The sequence below is a fragment of the Narcine bancroftii genome, chromosome 2 (assembly GCF_036971445.1).
Source record: "Narcine bancroftii isolate sNarBan1 chromosome 2, sNarBan1.hap1, whole genome shotgun sequence".
NCBI classification, from domain to species: Eukaryota; Metazoa; Chordata; class Chondrichthyes; order Torpediniformes; family Narcinidae; genus Narcine; species Narcine bancroftii.
In genome coordinates, this window is record NC_091470.1 from 245,990,634 (window position 1) to 246,010,418 (window position 19,785).

Below are 19,785 nucleotides of genomic sequence, written 5' to 3' on the forward strand. Positions count from 1 at the left end.
ACAGACAAGCAGGCCAGTAGTACTATCACTGTAAATGCTGTCTACTTACTGAAAGTTACTGCTGAGGCAAAACCCCTCAACGGCTTTTCTACCTGAAAACACCTGCATTTTAGTAGAAATTAAAAAATACATACTAAATATGAATGTTACATACTGAGTATGCTTGTGTAAAGCACTCCACTCCGATGCACTCTGCTTGAAGAAGGCGTGATGGCAGGTGTGGTTCATATCCATTTGGAAATGTACAAGCTTTATATAACCTGTACAGACCCTTATGCAAACAGCGCCCCAAGTTGGCTTCCTGCTCTCAGGAATACTAAACTCTTCCACCTTCCTTCGGAATAGTTTGTGTTACTCTTGTTGAAGGAACAGCAGAGCAAATAGGTGAAAAGGTAAGTAACACAGACAAAACTAGATAATTCTAGTACTGACTTTGCATGAAACAAAGTTACAATCCCTAAAGCTTTGTTATGACAGCATGCGCTCGAAACAAGGCTGTTTGTTTCTGCTTCAATCTGGTTCCAGTCTGATTTACCAGAGGCTTCTCCGTCAGTGATTATTTGTGAAATCTAACCAGAAGCAAATTATGTTGCAAAAGGAAACAATAATGTTGCTGGGGAGAAGAAAAAGAATTTTTCTGAAGCTAAATGCATTCCTTTGTAATCATGATTAGTACTGAATTTTATTTGTACAACGGTAATACTGGTAAACTTTAATTAGAAGACACAGACCTTGGGTGAGAAGGTTTGAGTGTTATCTGGACTGACTAATACTGTCTCCTCTGATCTGGAATAAATTTTGTTGCAACAATCACATGCAGACTGAGGGAAGTCATTTGGTGTACACAGCTGTGATGAAGCAAGTTCCATTAAAGAGCTAGTTGTTCCTTCGGCAGAAGACCTATTTTAAAGCAGCTGCTACCTCTAGCTCTGACCAGTGAGGTCTGATGCTGAACCACTTGTGCTGGAGCCAGTTTGTGCACGTTTAATATACAAGTTCAACAATTTCATCTGAAATACAAAACAAATAAAGGTTACTTTTTTCAATAAACTTGATTTAAACAGTGCTGCAGATGTGTATATGTCCACAAAAGTCAAGAGTTCAGAATGTTAGGATAGTAAGTCAGAACTTAATTCCAACATCAGAGTCTTAGAGTCCATACAACACAGAAATAAGCCCTAACTCCAGCTAAACAGAACCTGCCGGATGAACTCAAGGTGGGGGTTGGGGGGGGGGGGGGGCGCGTCAAACAGCATTTATAGGAGAAAATGAATGGCTGTAATTTTGAGCTGAAACTCTTCACCAAGGCTGAGATGTAGTAAAGAGGATAGGGTTGGAGGGGTGGGATAAGGGCTGCAAATGAGATTAATAAACCAGGTACAGGTGAAATGTGATGGACAGAGGCAGAGATTTGGCAGATGCCAGACAAAGGGAGGGGGAGGCAAGAGAAACAAATCAGTTAGGTGGAAGAAGATGAATCATACAGGGGTGGAGTGGCTGATGGGAAGTAAAAGGCTGCCAGTGCTTGACTCCTATTAAGTAGAGATGTTGAGAATGGTGGTAATAAAGAGAGCCCAGATGGAACTGAGATGTGAGGGCAGGTGGGGGGTTGACAAGAGGAGAGAGCAAATAATCAGTAGACACAGCAATTTCACTCTTTCCACTTTAAGCAGGTAAAACAAACAATATTCCAGACATGGCTTCATCAATGTTTTATATAGTTGTATCACAACTTCACTGCTCTTTTATTCTATGTCCCACCTTGTGAAGACGACCATCCCACAGGCCTCCTTTATTGACCAAAGTACATGTGATGTTACCTTCAGGGATTTTTGGGCATACAATAAGGACCCAATTCCACCCCTCCCACCCCCAATGCTCTCTAGAGCCCTACTGTTCAGTGTGTGTGTTCTTCCCTTATCCGATCTTCCAAAATTAATCACACTGCACTTATCAGGATTAAATTCCATCAACTAGCATTCAGCCCAATTTACCAACCGATTAATATATTTCTGCAGTCTGAGACTCTCCTTCTCATTAATCATAACTACACCCAATTTTTGTGTCACCTTCAAACATACCAATCCTAGCATGCATTTCACAATCTATAAGAATCCGAGTGCGAATTCCGAAGAAACACCACTCGTCATAAAAGCAATCCTCCACCATCACTTCCATGTCTGCTATTGTAAAAATAATGTTGGATCTAATTTGCCAAGGATCCTATGGCTTTAATCTTGTGGGCTATTTTTCATCAGAGATATTGATGCAGCAATTGTACTCCTGTCATCTATAAACATAGTTGCTTCTTAAAACAACCAAAATGGTCAGACAGGATCTCCCTCATTCCTCAAAGTTGCTGAGCAGGTTGAGAGGATAGTTAAGAAGGCCAATGGGATGTCGGACTTCATTAATAGAGGATTAGGTTCAAGAGCCAAGAGGTCATGTTGCAACTCTACAAATCTCTGATGAAACCACACAGAGTATTGCATTCAGTTCTGGTCACCTCATTTGGGAAGGATGTGGATGTTATGGAGAGGGTGCAGAGGAGATTAACCAGGATGTTCCTCGATTGTAAAATAAGTCTTATGAGGCAAGGTTAGCATAGAGGTCTGCAAGATTATGAAAGGCATAGATAGAGTAAACAGCCAGCATCTTTTCCCCAAGGTAGGAACAGCAAACACCAGAGGGCACATGTACAAAGTGAAGAGAGGGAAGTTTAGGGGAGACATCAGGGGTAAGTTTTTAAACTCTCTTCACTTTGTACATGTGCCCTCTGGTGTTTGCTGTTCCTACCTTGGGGAAAAGGTGCTGGCTGTTTACTCTATCTATGCCTTTCATAATCTTGCAGACCTCTATGCTACTCTTTGGAGTAGACTATAGCTATTCTACACTTCTGTTTCTTCCTTAATCAAACTCTTAAATGTTGCTTGATATTCAGAGTTGATTAGACTTGCTGTTCTTGGTTTTCATCCTTGTGGAAATATGGGTTTCTTGGAACTCCACTATTTCACAAATGAAGCACGAAACCCTCTTAAGAATATGAGCATGTGATTTCATAAAAATACTCCTATTTCAAATAATTTTGAAATATTTTATCCAATGATCCAATCATAAATACCAGATATAAAATAGAAAATACAAGAAACATTCAAAAGGTCAGGCCACATCTGTGGAAAGAGAAACAGAATTAACATTTCAGTCAAAAACTCTTCATCGGCATTGGAAAAATGATAAAACAAGTTGGTTTTAAGTTGCGGAGATAGAGCAATGGACTATACAAATGAAGCATGACCTCTCAATTTTTGTATTCAATTTCCCTTCCAATAATTAATAATATTCTGTTAGTTTTCATAATTACTTGCAATACCTGAATACCAGCCTTTTGAAAATTTTGCACGTGGACTACCAAACCTCAGAGCTCGACACTATTTCATGATTTACGCTGTAGTTTTAAATCCAATCCTGTCATGGTATTTTTACTTCCCACATTATAATCCATTTATTTACCAGACCTTTGCTCATCCAATCTATCTTTATCCCTTTGAAGCCACCTCTTAATAAAATATTTTCCTACCCACCTTTGTGTCATCAAGAAATTTGGCAAAATTATTCACCAAATCATTTATATAGATTGAAAAAGTTGAGGGCCCAGCATGAATCCCTGGAGCACAGTATTTGTTGATTATTCTATTAGTTTTTTAAATGCTAGTGCAAGAACAATTATTCAATGAAATTTAACAAATGAATGTAGAACAATATGTTATTGATTACTACAGAAAACAGATGTTTCTGATTTACAGAGAAAACAGCTTACTGAAAGAATCCTGATAGACCTGGGGATTGACTAGCTGTATAATACATCCAGCTTTATCAACAGTACAAATCACTTCTAACTCAAATAAATTGGTCAAACACGACTTCCCTTTCACAAAACAAAGGTAACTGATTATCTGCTGTAACAAGTTCATAACTGTTAATATTTGTCCCATGAAAAATCCAAGCTAAGTGGTTGATAGTTTTGTGCTTTATGCCTCTCTCTCCCTTTTGAACAATTAAGTTACATCTGCTCTTTTCTCCTTTTACGATTTGAATTGAAGGAAGTGCCCAGGATGAAATGCATCAAAATCTCCAAAACTGTCACTCACAACTCTTCAAAAATTTGTTCATAACCACTATACTGGTGATTGAAATCTCCCCGCACTTCTCGTTTGCAACAGTTGAGCAGAAATAAGTCTGGTTAATGATATTATTGCCCAGTCAGTGATATTATTCAATAATTCAACTTTCAATACCTCTTCATACATTTTAAAGAAAATCATACAAATATTAGCTGACCACCTAGCTGAATTATTGATGGCGAGAATAATTTTTTTTTTTGACAGGATTTCAGGGTCTGAGTTACAGGGAAAGATTGTGCAGACTGGGGCTTTTTTCTCTGAAGCGTAGAAGATTGAGAGGGGACTTGATAGAGGTGTTTGAGATTTTGAAAGGGACAGACAGAGTAAATGTGGATAGGCTTTTTCAATTAAGAAAGGGGGAGATTCAAACTAGAGGACATGGTTTAAGATTGAAGGGGGAATTATAAGGGGAACATGAGGGGAAATTTCTTTACGCAGAGGGTGGTGGGGATGTCGAATGAGCTTCCGGCAGACGTGGTCGAGGCGGGATCATTGGTTACATTTAAGGAAAGACTGGATTGTTACATGGATAGGAGGGGACTAGAGGGGTATGGACCGGGTGCTGGTCAGTGGGACTAGGAGGGTGGGGATTTGCTATGGCATGGACTAGTAGGGCCGAACTGGCCTGTTCTGTGCTGTAAGTGGTTATATGGCAACATCTTTTGTCCTAGTATATCATGTACAATATATATTAAAACATTATGCATTCAGTTTACCTTGCTGCCAGTGAGTTGACCAAGATGGGGTTTAAGATCTTCACCAATAACTGAATAAATGGCGACAAGGCAAAACACACTGGCTTTACGAACACTGCTCTCTGTATTGTCATAACCCTGCAAAACAAGACAATTTCGAATGTTTAGGAAAAATGGACCTGGAGGGAGAGGGGAGAGATCCAATTGTAATGACACCAATGACACAGACACCCCAAAAAGGATTTGAAGAAAATGTATAAGCAACAAAGATTATTCAGATCGACAAAGATATTAATCTCTCAATTTCTGCTTGGGTAAAATGCACATTTTTGTGTGTCCATAAGAGTAAAATAGGTGGTTGAAAGATTGGTTTGTGGATAAAATGACTTCAATTCATGGGAGAATGTTACAAGAACTGAGGAAGTCCATGTCCCTGTCTAAGTGTCTTTTAAACATAATAGTCTTTTGTCTCTACCACCTCTTCAAGCAGCATTCTGTGTGAATGTCTTGCTTCTTGGATCCCTTTTTAATTTTTCCCATTTCATCTTAAACTATGCCTTTTAATTTTAAACACTTCTACCTTTGGAAAAAGACTGTGACTATGCTCTTCAAGATTTTATGTTTTTTTTATGAGGTCATCCCTCAGCCTCAACTCCAGGAAAAACAGCCCCAGTCTATTCAATCTCTCCTTATAACTCAAACCCTCCAATCCTAGCACATTCTTGTGAATCTGTTCTGCATATCCTCGAGCTTAATTACATCCTTGTTCAACAATGTATAGGTTAAAACCTTGTGTTTTTGATTTTTAGTTAATTTTGTGCCTATCTCTTTAAGAAAAAGTAGTTTATAGTGGTACCATAGTGACTATGACATAATATGTTGTAATATCCATGCAGACTAAGAACTTACATCTCATTCTTCAATGAACTATGAAGGAGATGTGGGCTCGAGATAATGGCTCGAGATAATTTTCTTTGAATTTGTCTTATTTTTTAAAATTTCTTCTTGTTTTTCTCTTTGAAGTTGAATATCTTTATGTCTTTAAATATCACCGAATGCTTTGTTTATTCATTATTATGAAACTCTTAATGTGAAGTTATGCAAAATGTTTATCTGTTTTATCAACAAATTAAAGCTATGTAAAGCTGCATCAACAAAGTTTGGTTTATTGGATTAAAAAGATAGTAATTCGGAATATTGTCCTCATGTTTCCTTGAAGATGACACGCTTTGAAATTAGGAAATACCATAAGCAAGATGACTATAGGGGCACAGTTAGTGTAGCAGTTATCACCAGCGACTGGGACATGGGTTTGAATGCCATTCTGTCTGTAGGGAGTTTGTATGTTCTCCCCATGGCTACGTTAGTTTCCTCCAAGTGCTCCAGTTTCCTCCCATTCAAAAATACATACTAGGGGTTATAGGTCAATTGTGTGTAATTGGGTGGCATAGGCTTGTGGCTGAAATGGCTTGTTACTGTACTTCATGTCTAAATTTAAAATGTAAATAAAAATATTAAATTTAAAATTTAAAAACAGAGCTGCACAGAATGAGATTTCACCAACATCTTTTTTATTTTAAATTTTTATTTAATATGTCACAATGTACCAAATCAGTAAAAATATATATAGTTTCAGTATTTATATGTACATGTTGACATTTTCTATTTTCCCCCACCCCCCTCCCTCTCTACCCCAAGAAAGAAACAGAAAAGAAAAGAATAAAAGAAAAAGCGTGTCATCCAAATATTACGTTTCACTATTTACATAAGTACAACATGTCTCATTATGAGTTGTTGGTTAAAATTGGCGGCTACTAATAAACTTTATATATGGGTCACTGATTTGTTCAAATTGAGCGTAATTGTCTCTTAAGTTATAGGTTATTTTTTCTAATGTAAAGGTTAACATCTTGTGTTTTTGATTTATAATTAATTTTATGGCTATCCCTTCAAGGAAAATTGTTTTTTGTAGTGATATCATATTTACTATTACATCATATGTCATCATATTTAGGCTTCTTTTAAAACTTAAGTTTGGAGCCCTTACATGAAAGCTATTGATGTTAAAGTACGAGGTCTCGGTCCACTCGAGTTATGTTTTCGTTCCTGCAGCCAAGAAGCTTTTTAGTTATAAAATTTTATGATTAAATAATGATCTAATTTTTCTTTCTTTATAGTTGGGGTAGGGAAGAGGGAGGGCATTAGTTGGGATGTTGTTTATATATATATAGTTATATATATATAGATATATATAGATATATATATATATAGATATAAATAATTGATCATACTATATATGTATCTTGATGTAGTAAATTATTGTCTGTTTGTGATGATTTATCTAAAATAAAAATTTTAAAAATAGTATCTGAGGATTGGGGGAGCTTGCTTTAATTCTTTGAAGAACCATGAAGGAGACATAAGCATTGAAAGGCTTTTCTTTGAGTTCATCTTATTTTATTTTTTATTGTTTTATGTTGTTGTCTTTAAATATAGCTGAATGCTTTGTTTATCCATTGTTATGAAAATCTCAATGCGAAGTTATGCAAAATGCTTATATCAATGAATTAAAACTAGTTACAGCTGAAAATATGAAGTTTGGTTTATTGGAGTGATAAGATAGTAATTCAGAATATCGTCCTTACATTTCTGTGAAGATAACATGCTTTGAAATAGGGAAATATGAGAGATTGGAAAGTGTAATCTACAACCACTGTTGTATTTTCAAAGGTTTTTCCTTTTTCCAGGTTATAATTATGCATTTTTTCGCTGCCGCTAATGCAATCAAAATAAATTGTTTTTGAGGTCTATCAAATTTTAATTGTAACTCTTTATCTTTTATATTGCTTAACAGGAAAATTTTTGGGTCCTTTGATGTTTTTTTTGTTATTCTATTTAGTTTTGAATTTAAATCCTACCCAAAAGTTTTTACTTTTGCACATGTCCACATTGAATGTCTAATTATACCAATTTTTTGTTTACAGCAGAAACATTTATCAGATAGTGTTCGATTTATAGGATTTTAAATATAATGTAGTAGATAAGGAAGCTCTGATATTAATACATTAGTTAAATATTTGGAATAAAGTTAAATTAGAAGTTGATGGATATATTTTAAAATTAAAAAACAATAATTAATCCTTTGTTGTTTTTTTTCAAAAGATAATCCTTTTTTAAATATATGGTATAAAAAGGGAATTTCTAATTTAGGGGATTGTTAACATTAACATTAATGCGTGAAGCAAGGCTGTGTTCTCGCACCAACCCTCTTTTCAATCTTCTTCAGCATGATGCTGAACCAAGCCATGAAAGACCTCAACAATGAAGACGCTGTTTACATCCGGTACCGCACAGATGGCAGTCTCTTCAATCTGAGGCGCCTGCAAGCTCACACCAAGACACAAGAGAAACTTGTCCGTGAACTACTCTTTGCAGACGATGCCGCTTTAGTTGCCCATTCAGAGCCAGCTCTTCAGTGCTTGACGTCCTGTTTTGCGGAAACTGCCAAAATGTTTGGCCTGGAAGTCAGCCTGAAGAAAACGGAGGTCCTCCATCAGCCAGCTCCCCACCATGACTACCAGCCCCCCCACATCTCCATCGGGCACACAAAACTCAAAACGGTCAACCAGTTTACCTATCTCGGCTGCACCATTTGATCAGATGCAAGGATCGACAACGAGATAGACAACAGACTCTCCAAGGCAAATAGCGCCTTTGGAAGACTACACAAAAGAGTCTGGAAAAACAACCAACTGAAAAACCTCACAAAGATTAGCGTATACAGAGCCATTGTCATACCCACACTCCTGTTCGGCTCCGAATCATGGGTCCTCTACCGGCATCACCTACGGCTCCTAGAACGCTTCCACCAGCGTTGTCTCCGCTCCATCCTCAAAATTCATTGGAGCGACTTCATTCCTAACATCGAAGTACTCGAGATGGCAGAGGCCGACAGCATCGAGTCCACGCTGCTGAAGATCCAGCTGGTCACGTCTCCAGAATGGAGGACCATCGCCTTCCCAAGATCGTGTTATATGGCGAGCTCTCCACTGGCCACCGTGATAGAGGTGCACCAAAGAAGAGGTACAAGGATTGCCTAAAGAAATCTCTTGGTGCCTGCCACATTGACCACCGCCAGTGGGCTGATATCGCCTCAAACTGTGCATCTTGGCGCCTCACAGTTCGGCGGGCAGCAACCTCCTTTGAAGAAGACCGCAGAGCCCACCTCACTGACAAAAGACAAAGGAGGAAAAACCCAACACCCAACCCCAACCAACCAATTTTCCCCTGCAACCGCTGCAACCATGTCTGCCTGTCCCGCATCGGACTTGTCAGCCACAATCGAGCCTGCAGCTGACGTGGACTTTTACCCCCTCCATAAATATTCGTCCGCGAAGCCAAGCCAAAGAAAGAATAGATTGATGTCTTTTGATCAGTTAATGGTTAAATAGGGGAAACCTTTTAACACATTAGTTTGTTATTTTCAATTGAGGGCTTTTTTGAGAGACAAAATGGGACCAGAAATGATTTTAAAATATCTTTCAAATTTGGAACAAATTACGGTTGATGGAATGGTTAAAACATTTATTTCAATTGCACATATATTATTACAAGAACAGACACCTAAAATAGGTTTGTTTAATTCAAAGGAAAGATGGGAAAGAGATTTGGACATGATAATAGATCAACAAGTTTGGCTGAATTAGTGTAAAAAAGTTATGAGAAATACTATTAATGTATGATAATTTTTTTACATCAATTTTATATTAATCCTCAGAAATTGAGTAGATGGAAATCGGATTTCTTAGATCAGTGTTTTAGAAGTGGAATAGAAATTGGAACTTTCCTTCATTCTACGTGGTCTTGTTTAAAGGTTAATTCTTTTTGGGTTTCTATTAGTAAATTTTTTACAACGGCTAACGGGAGTGAATTTTCCTTTAAATCCGGAATAGTTTTTGAGAGGAAATTTTGAAAGTGTCACTCCTAAATTATTGTTGTCAGATTCTCAATTAAAGCTTGTTATGTTGGTTTTAGTAATAGGAAAGAACTGTGTCACTGAAACCTGGAAATCTGATGTTTCATTAACATTAGACAGATGGTATGTTGAAATTCAAAGCTGTATTCCATTAGAAAAAAATGTTTAAGGGATAAATATTTTTTATTTTTGCAAATTTGGGGTCAGTATGCAAAAATAATGAAATTAAAATTATGAATTTATAAAAGAATATTTTTTCTTGGTCAGTGAAGTTTTCCCTAAAAATATAACTATGATGTTTTTGAGGTCTTTGAGTCTTAACTGATGCAATCCTATTTAATTATTTGTAATAGTTTCAATGAGTATTTTATATATTAGTTCTGGGATTAGATTAATTTGGAGGGAGGGTGGGTCACTAGGATTTTGTTTTGTAGTTTGTAGTTATTTTTAGTTTTTAAATTTTTTTATTAATAGATTTTCAACATATATTTGTTCATTTTTTATTTTGTAACTATGTTGTAAGATTCATAACATTTATAACTGATTTAGTGAGGTTTAACATATGAGAATAAACAGATTAAACATATTGCCATAAAATAAAATCTTTGGAGCTAGACGAGGTCAACAAAGAGAATACATTTCTCTGGATAACATGTTTATAACTTTGGGTTTGAACTTTCAGAACAGAGTGCAGAAGAAATTTCATCACCCAGAAAGAGGTGAACTGTATGAATTTCCTATTCAAGAGGGCTGTGGAAGCAGAGATATTAAATAGACTAAAGACAGATTGATAGTCTTTTGGATGATAAGATTTTCCAGAGGTATGGGTTTAGTACATGAAGGTGATGCCTGGTCTTAAAGAATGGCACAACAGTTGTAGGAGGATAAATGGCCTACTCTTGTTTCTCTTTCTTTGTATGTTAGGCTTATTTTCCTTGCAACAATTGTGGTGTATAAACTTCTGTCAATCCTTGGTAAAATGCTTAATGAGAGGCTATTTCTCTTTGAAAAGGGATGAATTGCTTAGGGCCACAAATAATGTGTAATTAGTAGATTAATAAAACAAAATACAAATGGAAATAATCTAACATCATAAAATTGATAGATTGAAATTAGACGATTGTATTCATAATAATACACCAATCAATTTCTGATGTTACTGCATGAAAGTCGTCAAGACAAAGCATTTCTTTTAATTCAAGCTGAGTTAGAAAATAGGACCAATGTGAAGGAAGGAATCAAAATGATAAGGGAGAGATAGCAAAAGAGAGAAGAAAGACAGCAAAACTAAAAAAAAAGGAAATAGGAGATAAGGAAGGAAAAGCAACACGAAAGAAGGAGGAGGAAAAATGATGAACAGGCAAATTTTAGTTCATGGATATACTAATAAATAGTACCACCAACTCAGTTGTAACGGATTTCTGTTTATATTAATCTTTAAAGTTAAAATCGTTAGTTATAAAATATATATTTCTTAGCAAAGGAAGTTTTGGGTAGAGAGGGCACATTTGCATTTTACAGACACCACAGACCGTTATACATTTTGAAATGGAAACTGGAAGGTTTGTGAAGATGATAAGTCTGTAAAGCCACTGTTCTGCTAGAAGCTTGTTTGGTTAAAAAGATTGAAATGGTTTTTTTATTGAAACTCAAAAACAATAGGTGTTTTCTCAGGAGCAGCTGCTGGGTGATTAATAGACAATTAAAGTCTGATCCATTTTAACTTCTGGAAGAAATGTTTTCAGCATACACATGTGAAATGACTTCCAAAAGACCATCTGCCATAATTCATGCTTTTGGAGAAATGAAACAGAAATGATGTCACATGTCATGTGATGAGAATTTTAGAAGAAACATCTTACTGGAACCAGAGGCATTTTAGGTAGAAGAAGGTTGACCATCTTGTAAAAGACAAGATTGAAAAACAGTAGCCTCTACTGAGAGAGAGAGAGAGAGAGAGAGAGAGAGAGAGAGAGAGAGAGAGAGCTGCTGTTCTGCGTTGTAGTATCCTTATCATAGTAGATAAAAAGAAGAGCCACCTCACAGTCTCTTTGACAAAAGAGGACAGCTTTGGGATTGAAGATACAGTAACCAAAAAAGGCACTATTGTGTGTTACTCCTGGAGAAAGGGGAACACTGTATAAGTGGCTTTTGAAATAAGGAGGACCACTCCGCTGTCTCTGGAAAAGAGGACAGAATTCTATTGGGTCCATTTTCGTATGGCCACTTTATGTAACCCTTGTCTGGGTTTGTGAAATTATCGTGGAAGAAAATAGCCTCTTTGGAAAAGAGATTCTTCATGTGGAACACAGACTCTAAAATCTCCAAGTAAGAAAGAAAATCATTTGTATCAAGAAACATTTCTCTGAAAACAACTTTATAAAAGAACATTGTGAGTTTTAGAGGTCTGATGACTTGATGTTTCAAAATACTTCATTATTGCTTTTGAACAACAATTTAAAGAAATCTGATGCCCCACACTTACTTCATAATTGTTTTTGAACCATTCCAACATAAAAGCTTTCTGAGATTAAACTTTAAAATCATCTTTTCAGAATGAAGCTTAAATTGTCCTAGTTTTAACACATGGACATAATTACATTTGTGCAAAGCGGGGTTAAGTTTAAAGTAAGAAGTTTTATGTTATTAATAATTGCTGCTGATTTAGTTCGTTACACTCTTCAAGTCCTCCAAATCCCATTCAAACTCAGTCAGTTTACCATCTCAACACGATGATATTATGAAGCCAATAATCTACCTATCATTCAATTTTTCAACAGAGACCAATTTGTTTTTATGGAACTCAGTATAGTTACATACCATTAACAGTCCAGGTATAATTTCTGGTAATAACTGGTTCAGTGTCTCCTTATGGACTCTCTCGATGATTTTGGTTTGCATTTTGATCGCTGCGAGGTTGATGGGGCATTCTGCAGTTTGGATAATAGGACAAAGCACTTTAATGCATTGCTCAGGGTTGATAGATGTGGCCAGGGCTGTAGCAGCTTCTTCTGCAGCTCTTACAACCTAGTGAAGAACAAACATGTTAGAATTCAATGAATCTTGTGTGGTATCACAATATTAATTACACTGATATTAAGTAGGTGCCAGTGCAGTGGTGGAATATCAATAATCAACATACACATAGAAATGTGCAGTATGATTAATATACATCTTTATCCCTTCTTTAAAGTAGAAATCATCTGCAAATGGGCAAGTGCAGTTTCATTGGTTGCTCCAACTTTCCTGGTGTCAGATTTGCTGTTGGTGACTCGAGACGAGGAACCCACAAAGGCTGTGTTCGACTGGCAATTGTGGTCAAAGGACTCACACCAGGCTGTGGACTGCTAGACAGTGGCTCAAGACTGGCTGAAAGGATTGGAACTGGGATATGAGAGAATGCCGAGGTTGCCGAAATCTTCTTGATCATGCTGGAGGTTTGGATCTGGCTGCCAATGGTTTGGACAAAATTTGTATCACTGCAGATGCTGCGGGAGCACTGGAGGCAAATCCACAGGCACTCGGTAACTCTGGGAGGACTCTCTTTTGCTTTTCTTCTTCCTCTGATTCTCAGAGGTGTCCAGCAATTTCTGCTGATGGCAAATCTGTTTGACTTACGACAGACGAAAGCAACTTTTGTGTAATATTACACCTGTTTTATGACATGACAATAAAGGAATCTTGATGTAGCTGCAATGGTAGCCTATCATGCATTTTGCTTATTCATAAAACTAATCTTAAGGAAGGCCACAATGCAGTTGGAACAAGCAATCCTCAGTGGATGTAACAGCCCAAGTAACTTTCCCCCCCCCCCCACCAAATCTCCTGTTTCATTCATCAACCATAAAAAAAGTTAAATAAATTGTATTATTTATTTTGTGACCCAAAACAAATACTGGCAATAACATGTTCTGAAATTAACCATCAAATCTCAAGTCTATAATTAATATTCTGTGTATTCAAACTTCTTACTTTGCTCTTGCTTATCCTATTTTGGGCAAAAGTAAAATAAGCATTAAAAATTCTCTAACAACTGTCAAAACCTTTGCATGATGAAATTATGTTTTCCCCCCACACTTAGTGTTTCTTCTAAAATATTAACAAGAATGTACTGTTACGAGCCCAGAGGACCCAAATCCCAGCAGCAACAGGAATTCACCAAGACAAATGGTTACTTAAACAAAAGTTGCTTTTAATTATCTTTAAACATGAAAATACAATCAAACTTTAACTTATTACTATTGATTTAACTAACCTAACTTAATCCCCTTCTAATTCTAAGCACACGTGTATGTTATGTGTGTGTAAGTTTAGAAAAGTTCTTTAATTCACAGTCCAATTTCACTTCTCATTCCTCCAAGTTTACTAGTTGCAGGCAATTCTTGTACTGTGCACAGAATTTAACGTTTATGAAGTTCACCAGGCTTTGGTGCTTGAAAGGTAAATGGTTACTGCTCAGGAAGGTTCTTGTCGGTTTTGAGAGAGATATTTGTTGTTCGCTGGACACAAACTAATTTTTTCTAATCATCCACATCAGTGTCTTGCTAAAGGAGCTTGCCCCCTTAGGGTTTTCCAGATGATAACCTCTTTCTTTCAGGTCACCACAGAGTTCCTTTTTGTTTCCCTTATTTCAAGTGAAACATTAGGCAGCCAGTCTTCTCCTCTTGTACAGACCATAAGGGCTTTGACCAGACTGAACTAAGAACTCACAACCCATCCTCCAAATGGGGTTTTTCCACAAGTTTGCCAGCTCTTCATGTTCCAGTCCCAGCTACTGCTGCTGAAAATGTAGCACGGTTGAACTGAGTCCTCTCGCACGCACAGAGAAAAACGGTTTGACTCTCTCTGCCTGGAAAACCATATGACCCTCTTAGAGCACCAAATTACACTCAGACAGCCTGTGGCTCCGGACCTAATCCTCCAAGTTCTTTCGTCTGTTGCTTTTCAAAACAACAATCCATTAGTGAAGTCCCCTGGGCACTCTTCAAAGTTCTTGGAAAGTTACTCGGAGCAGGGCCTGTCTGGCTTGAGCAGAGCTCCAGGCTTTTAAATGAGGTCTGTTTTGAAGTGTTTGAATGTGACCTGAACTAAAAATCTGCCACAATTTATCTCGTTTAAAACACATAGATATACAAAATAATGTCACAGTACAAAACTCCATGGTAATGATAAATTTGCTATTTCTCCTTATTTTAAGCACCAATTACACATTACAAAGCAAAGATATTGCTTAAACTGTGTTTCATGTGAATTGCTTTGCACAGTTCAAGTAATGATTTGCATCTTATTAAAGTGCTGCTGTACATTTCAGTCCCTTTCAATTCTCTATAGAGCTGAATCTAACAAAGGTACTATGTCTTTTGAAAGTGAAAATGCACACAACGAGAATAGAAATTCCATTTTTCTTTTTTTATTTAAAAAGGGATATGAAAAATGAACTGCTTCACCTGAAAGGTTAACATTTTCCTGAGTTGGTTGTCACAGCAGGTATCTTCTCCTTGTGTAATGTACACTGAAATTGGCAAGGCTTAAATGATACTAATGTCTCTGATGGTTTAAGGATGATATGCATGGCATTTTTTTCCCCCACAAATATTGGTGGAATGGGCTTCCAGAATTAGTAGTGGAAGCAGATACAAAAGTAGCATTTAAGAGACTTTGAGATAGATATATGAACATGAAAGTGATGGAGGGATAACAGATCAGGCAGCAGAGTTTTAGTTTGATTTGGACATTGTGAGGACCTGTTCCTGCACAGTACTGTTCCATATACTATGTAATTTCATATTTCTTAATATATTAAAAATAATCTATTTATCTAGGTCTTCAATACTCCCAACAACGAGTCTCCACAGTGCTCTTGCTTAGAAAATCATGAGGATTCATTAATTCAAGGTAAATCTATTTTTTTCCCCTCATCTCCCTTCTTATTGCCCCCCCCCTGATTTTGAAACTCTGACACATGGTTTCAGATATTGTTATGGGGAAATACAATCCCACATCTATCAAACTCCAATCATCAATATTTTAATTTAAATTCAAGAGGGTGTGGGAACAGTCAGCTTAATCTCAAATAAGTAAATCTCTGCTGCAATCCTTCTTTGAGAAGTACATCTTTTTTTAGGTTGAGATAAGAGACGAGTACACATTATTCCAGACAAGGTCTCATGAGGGCTATATATAATTGGAACAAGGTACTATTGTTTTCGTCCATTTACAAGATCAACATACAATACAGTTATGAACTGCACATAACAAGCAGCAATAGAGAATGAACCAGACTGTTTCATTTTAAAACTCTAATTTTATTTCTAACTCTTAATTTATAACTCTTAAATGATCCTTAACACAAAATATATCCTCAACTATGGCCAGGCGTACTAGTGTATGTGTTATATACCCAATCCATTACAGTATAAAGTTACTTCACAGTTCAGTTTTTAAAAATTCAGTGTTGAAGCACAGATCTTTAAAATCTGATGCTCAGAATTAATGTTGAACTGATGGGAAAACTGGAGTTGTGGCTGTTACAGGCTCACGGATTCTCCTTGCGTTGGCTTTTGAAGAAATGCCCATCTATACGAGCTGTGGTCACAGCACTCCTGATTCTTTTGTAGATTGACAGAATTTTGGGCAGCTTCCATGAAGCTTCCAAGACCCTGGTACCAGTCTCCCCAAGTGACCTTCACTTTTTATTCACAATCAAAATGAAGCACTATGCTTCCCAAAAGACCCTCCTGGCACAGGTCAATCCACCAAAAAGGCCCAGTCATTCCCAGAGGAGGCTTTGCTCTGAATTCCACAAAATGGCTGGCCACAAGAGCTGCTTTCTCTTCAGCCGTCAGAATGGTTCTCCCCTGCAAAATCACAATATCTTTAGAAATGAATTGAATCTGGTACAGACTGTGACTAGCCTTCCCTCAGTTCTTCCAATGTATTAAATTGTCACTGGGCTGTGACTCGTGTTGTGATGGTGCTTGTGTGAAATGCTAAATGTTAACAGTTTCTCCTGTCTATACTATCCCTTATCGTGATAATCCTATTTTACTAAAACAGGAGCTCATAATAATCCCACAGTATGTAAATGCTCAGTGATTCATGTGCAGGAATGAATGCTCAGGTGTCTTCAAATACCTTACAATCTCTCATCATTTAAAAACAGTCCATTTTTCTATTATTCCCAACAAGCAGATGACCTCATATGTTTTTAAATCATGTTCCATTTGTTCACTTGTCTTTATGTCCCTGAGGCCTTTCTGTATTCCCTCACCCCACACTGCTTTGTAGGATTAGTAGACGTAGATATATTGCAACTGATTTCTGTTTGTAATCTCTGACATTTATTGTAAACAGCTGTGGGTTCAGTATCGATCCCTTCAGCACTCCACCAGTCAGACATCTAATCCATGTTTTACTCTTTTAATTTTTTTAATCGTTTTCCAAGCATCTGTCTATACCAGTAATTTTCCACCCATATTTTGCTTTACAATACTTTTGCATGACCTTTTTCAAGCCCTTCCTGAATTGAACATAAAAAGAAATTTATTAAAAAAAATTATACCATTAATAAAATTTTTTTGTCTGGGTTATCAAGAAAAACTTGCAGTTGAACAACAAAGCAGACTGATTTTGGTTTTTTTTTCTTCATTTTCAAAAGGATCAGTAATGCTAACCTCTTTTTGGGGATCTTTGTGAGCTTCCAGTGTTCTTATGATGGTGAGTTCTGCATAATTTTTGAATCTTTCTGGCTGATGCTTCAAAATCTCTTTTAAAACTTTCAGTGCCAATGCTCTGATTGTAGGCTGTTACATGAAGAGAACAGAAACTCAAGGTTAGTAAATTTCTACTGCAAATACTTTGCAGACAATTAATGTGCACAGAGATAAACAAGTCTGAATATTTTAGAATTTGAAATTTCTAGCTAATAAAAGTTTCACATCATAATTAGTTGAAGATTAGAGATAAGTTTCAACTTGCTTTTGTATATTTCGCTTTATCTGTAGCAAAAAAATGTATTGCTAGTACGTGGAAAGATACGAATATGATAGATATTAATAGATGGCATAATGAGATGAAATATTGTTTAATAATGGAAAAAATTACATATGTTTTGCGTGATAACTATAGTTTCTTTATTAATAAGTGGTTGTTATATTCAGAATATTTACATTTTGATTTACATTGATTAGATCTTAATTTGTATGCTTAATTTTTTATTTTTTTTTCTTCTCTTTATGGCTCTCCTTAGGAGAGTTGGCTGAAATGGGGGGGGGGGGGGGGGGCAGTTCTTTTTTTTTTCTCTCTTTCTTTTCTATATATAAAGTATAACATTCATGTTTATGGTTTATTGGTTTATTGTTATATATGTTATTTATTATCTGTACTTTGAATGAATAAATAAAGTTTAAAAAAAAGATTAGGATGCCATGGCAGATTTTTTTTAAAGAAAAATATATAAAGACTTCAACATATCACTAACATTGAGCCAATCAAACAGAAAGCATTCTACGCACATTGAATTTTTTGGAAAGTGAACAGCAATTTATCATTAACTAGAACAGGAGTAGGTCATTGGTTCCGAGCATGAAAATTATTATGGCTAATATCCTACCTCAAACATTATTTTCCTGTCCTATATTCTTTTAATATCCATAAATCGATCAATCTTTCCTTTTGTGCCTGAATATAATGATTCCTGTGAGCAGTTCCAACTTACAATCACGTTTCAAAAATGCAGTGATAGAGGTTCCCTGAATTAAATGTGCTGTTGATTAGCTGCTCTTGATAGCAGGAGTCTCAAGACCACATTGTTGAAACGCTTTCACTTGATTTCTCATTTACAGCCACCAGCTTTGACAGTAATATTGCTCATAACATTTATTATGATCATACATCTACAATGGGATCTGTGATTGGGATGGGGGGTATTTAAATTGGAGGCTTTTAAGAGTGTAATAAGGAAAGTCCAGGCTGAACATTTTCTTGGTTCTTGATCCTCCAAAATATTCCATATGGAATTTAAACTGGAGATTTAAATTTAATTTAAATTTAAACTAGTAAGGAAATGGACAGGAATAACAGGGTGAAGGAATCCTGGTTAACAAGAGATTTTGAGGCACAGATCAGAAATAAAAAGGCATTGAAACACAAAGGCAATGAAACACAAAAGTCTGCAGTTGTGATTGTAATAAAAAGACAAAAGAGCTGTGGGAACTCAGCAGGTCACACAGAGTCCAAAGGCAGGAAAGATATACTACATAACCAAAGTTTTTGGGCTGAACCCTTCATCAAAGTATGAGCAAAAAGCAGGCAGGTGCCTGAATAAAAAGGCTAGGGGAGGAGGGAAGAAAGGGAGAGGAGGAGCACAGGCCAACAGCCAAAAGGCCATAATTGAACATTAATGGGAAAACAGGAGAGGAAAGGTGAGAATTGATCTGGGGAGAGGTGGTGATTCTCTGAATGCAGAGCTGAGAAAAGGATATAGAGAGAAAGGGAAACAGCAAGAAATGGGGGCAGACTACTGGAATCCAGAGAAGTCGATGTTAATGCCCAGACAAAATATGAGGTGTTGTTTCCAGGAAAAGTAGACAGGTTTGAAGGAATCCTTTCTAGAATACAAGAAATGTAGGAACAGAGGGGAAAGAAAAAAGGAAAGCTAAAAGGTGTTGAGATGGCTTGGCCACAGTGCAAGGAATAATCCAAAGAGTTCATAATGCATTAAGAACAAGAGTCACAAGGGAAAGATAAGATCCCCTTAAGAATCAGGAGGAGATGTAGAGGAGATGGGTAAGATTTCAAATATTTTGTGAATTTATTTACTGTTGAACAGGATAAACAGAGTGGGAGGAGAGGGAGATTACTTAAGATAGCCTAGGGCATGTCCTCATCAGTAGCGGAGACAAACATTCTTAGATTGTATCAAGATGAATACATT

General features: G+C 36.6%; 2 protein-coding genes across 26 annotated transcripts in view; both read right to left on the reverse strand.

Moving 5' to 3' along the window:
• Positions 1–558, reverse strand: part of LOC138755199 (upstream-binding protein 1-like) — a 131,663-nt gene extending 131,105 nt beyond the window's left edge. For both annotated transcript variants that reach the window (XM_069920731.1, XM_069920729.1), the window contains exon 1: positions 155–558. In XM_069920731.1, coding sequence (XP_069776832.1) covers positions 155–234 — 80 coding nt within the window. In that variant the 5' untranslated portion in view covers positions 235–558. The remainder of the gene's footprint in view (positions 1–154) is intronic.
• Positions 559–652: 94 nt separating this feature from the next.
• LOC138755198 (CLIP-associating protein 2-like) overlaps positions 653–19,785 on the reverse strand; it is a 378,019-nt gene continuing 358,886 nt past the window's right edge. For all 24 annotated transcript variants that reach the window (XM_069920727.1, XM_069920718.1, XM_069920728.1 and 21 more), the window contains 4 exons: positions 17,525–17,653; positions 12,672–12,878; positions 4,898–5,014; positions 653–1,010 (listed from right to left, as the gene is read on the reverse strand). In XM_069920727.1, the coding sequence (XP_069776828.1) occupies positions 924–1,010; positions 4,898–5,014; positions 12,672–12,878; positions 17,525–17,653 (540 nt within the window). In that variant the 3' untranslated portion in view covers positions 653–923. The remainder of the gene's footprint in view (positions 1,011–4,897; positions 5,015–12,671; positions 12,879–17,524; positions 17,654–19,785) is intronic.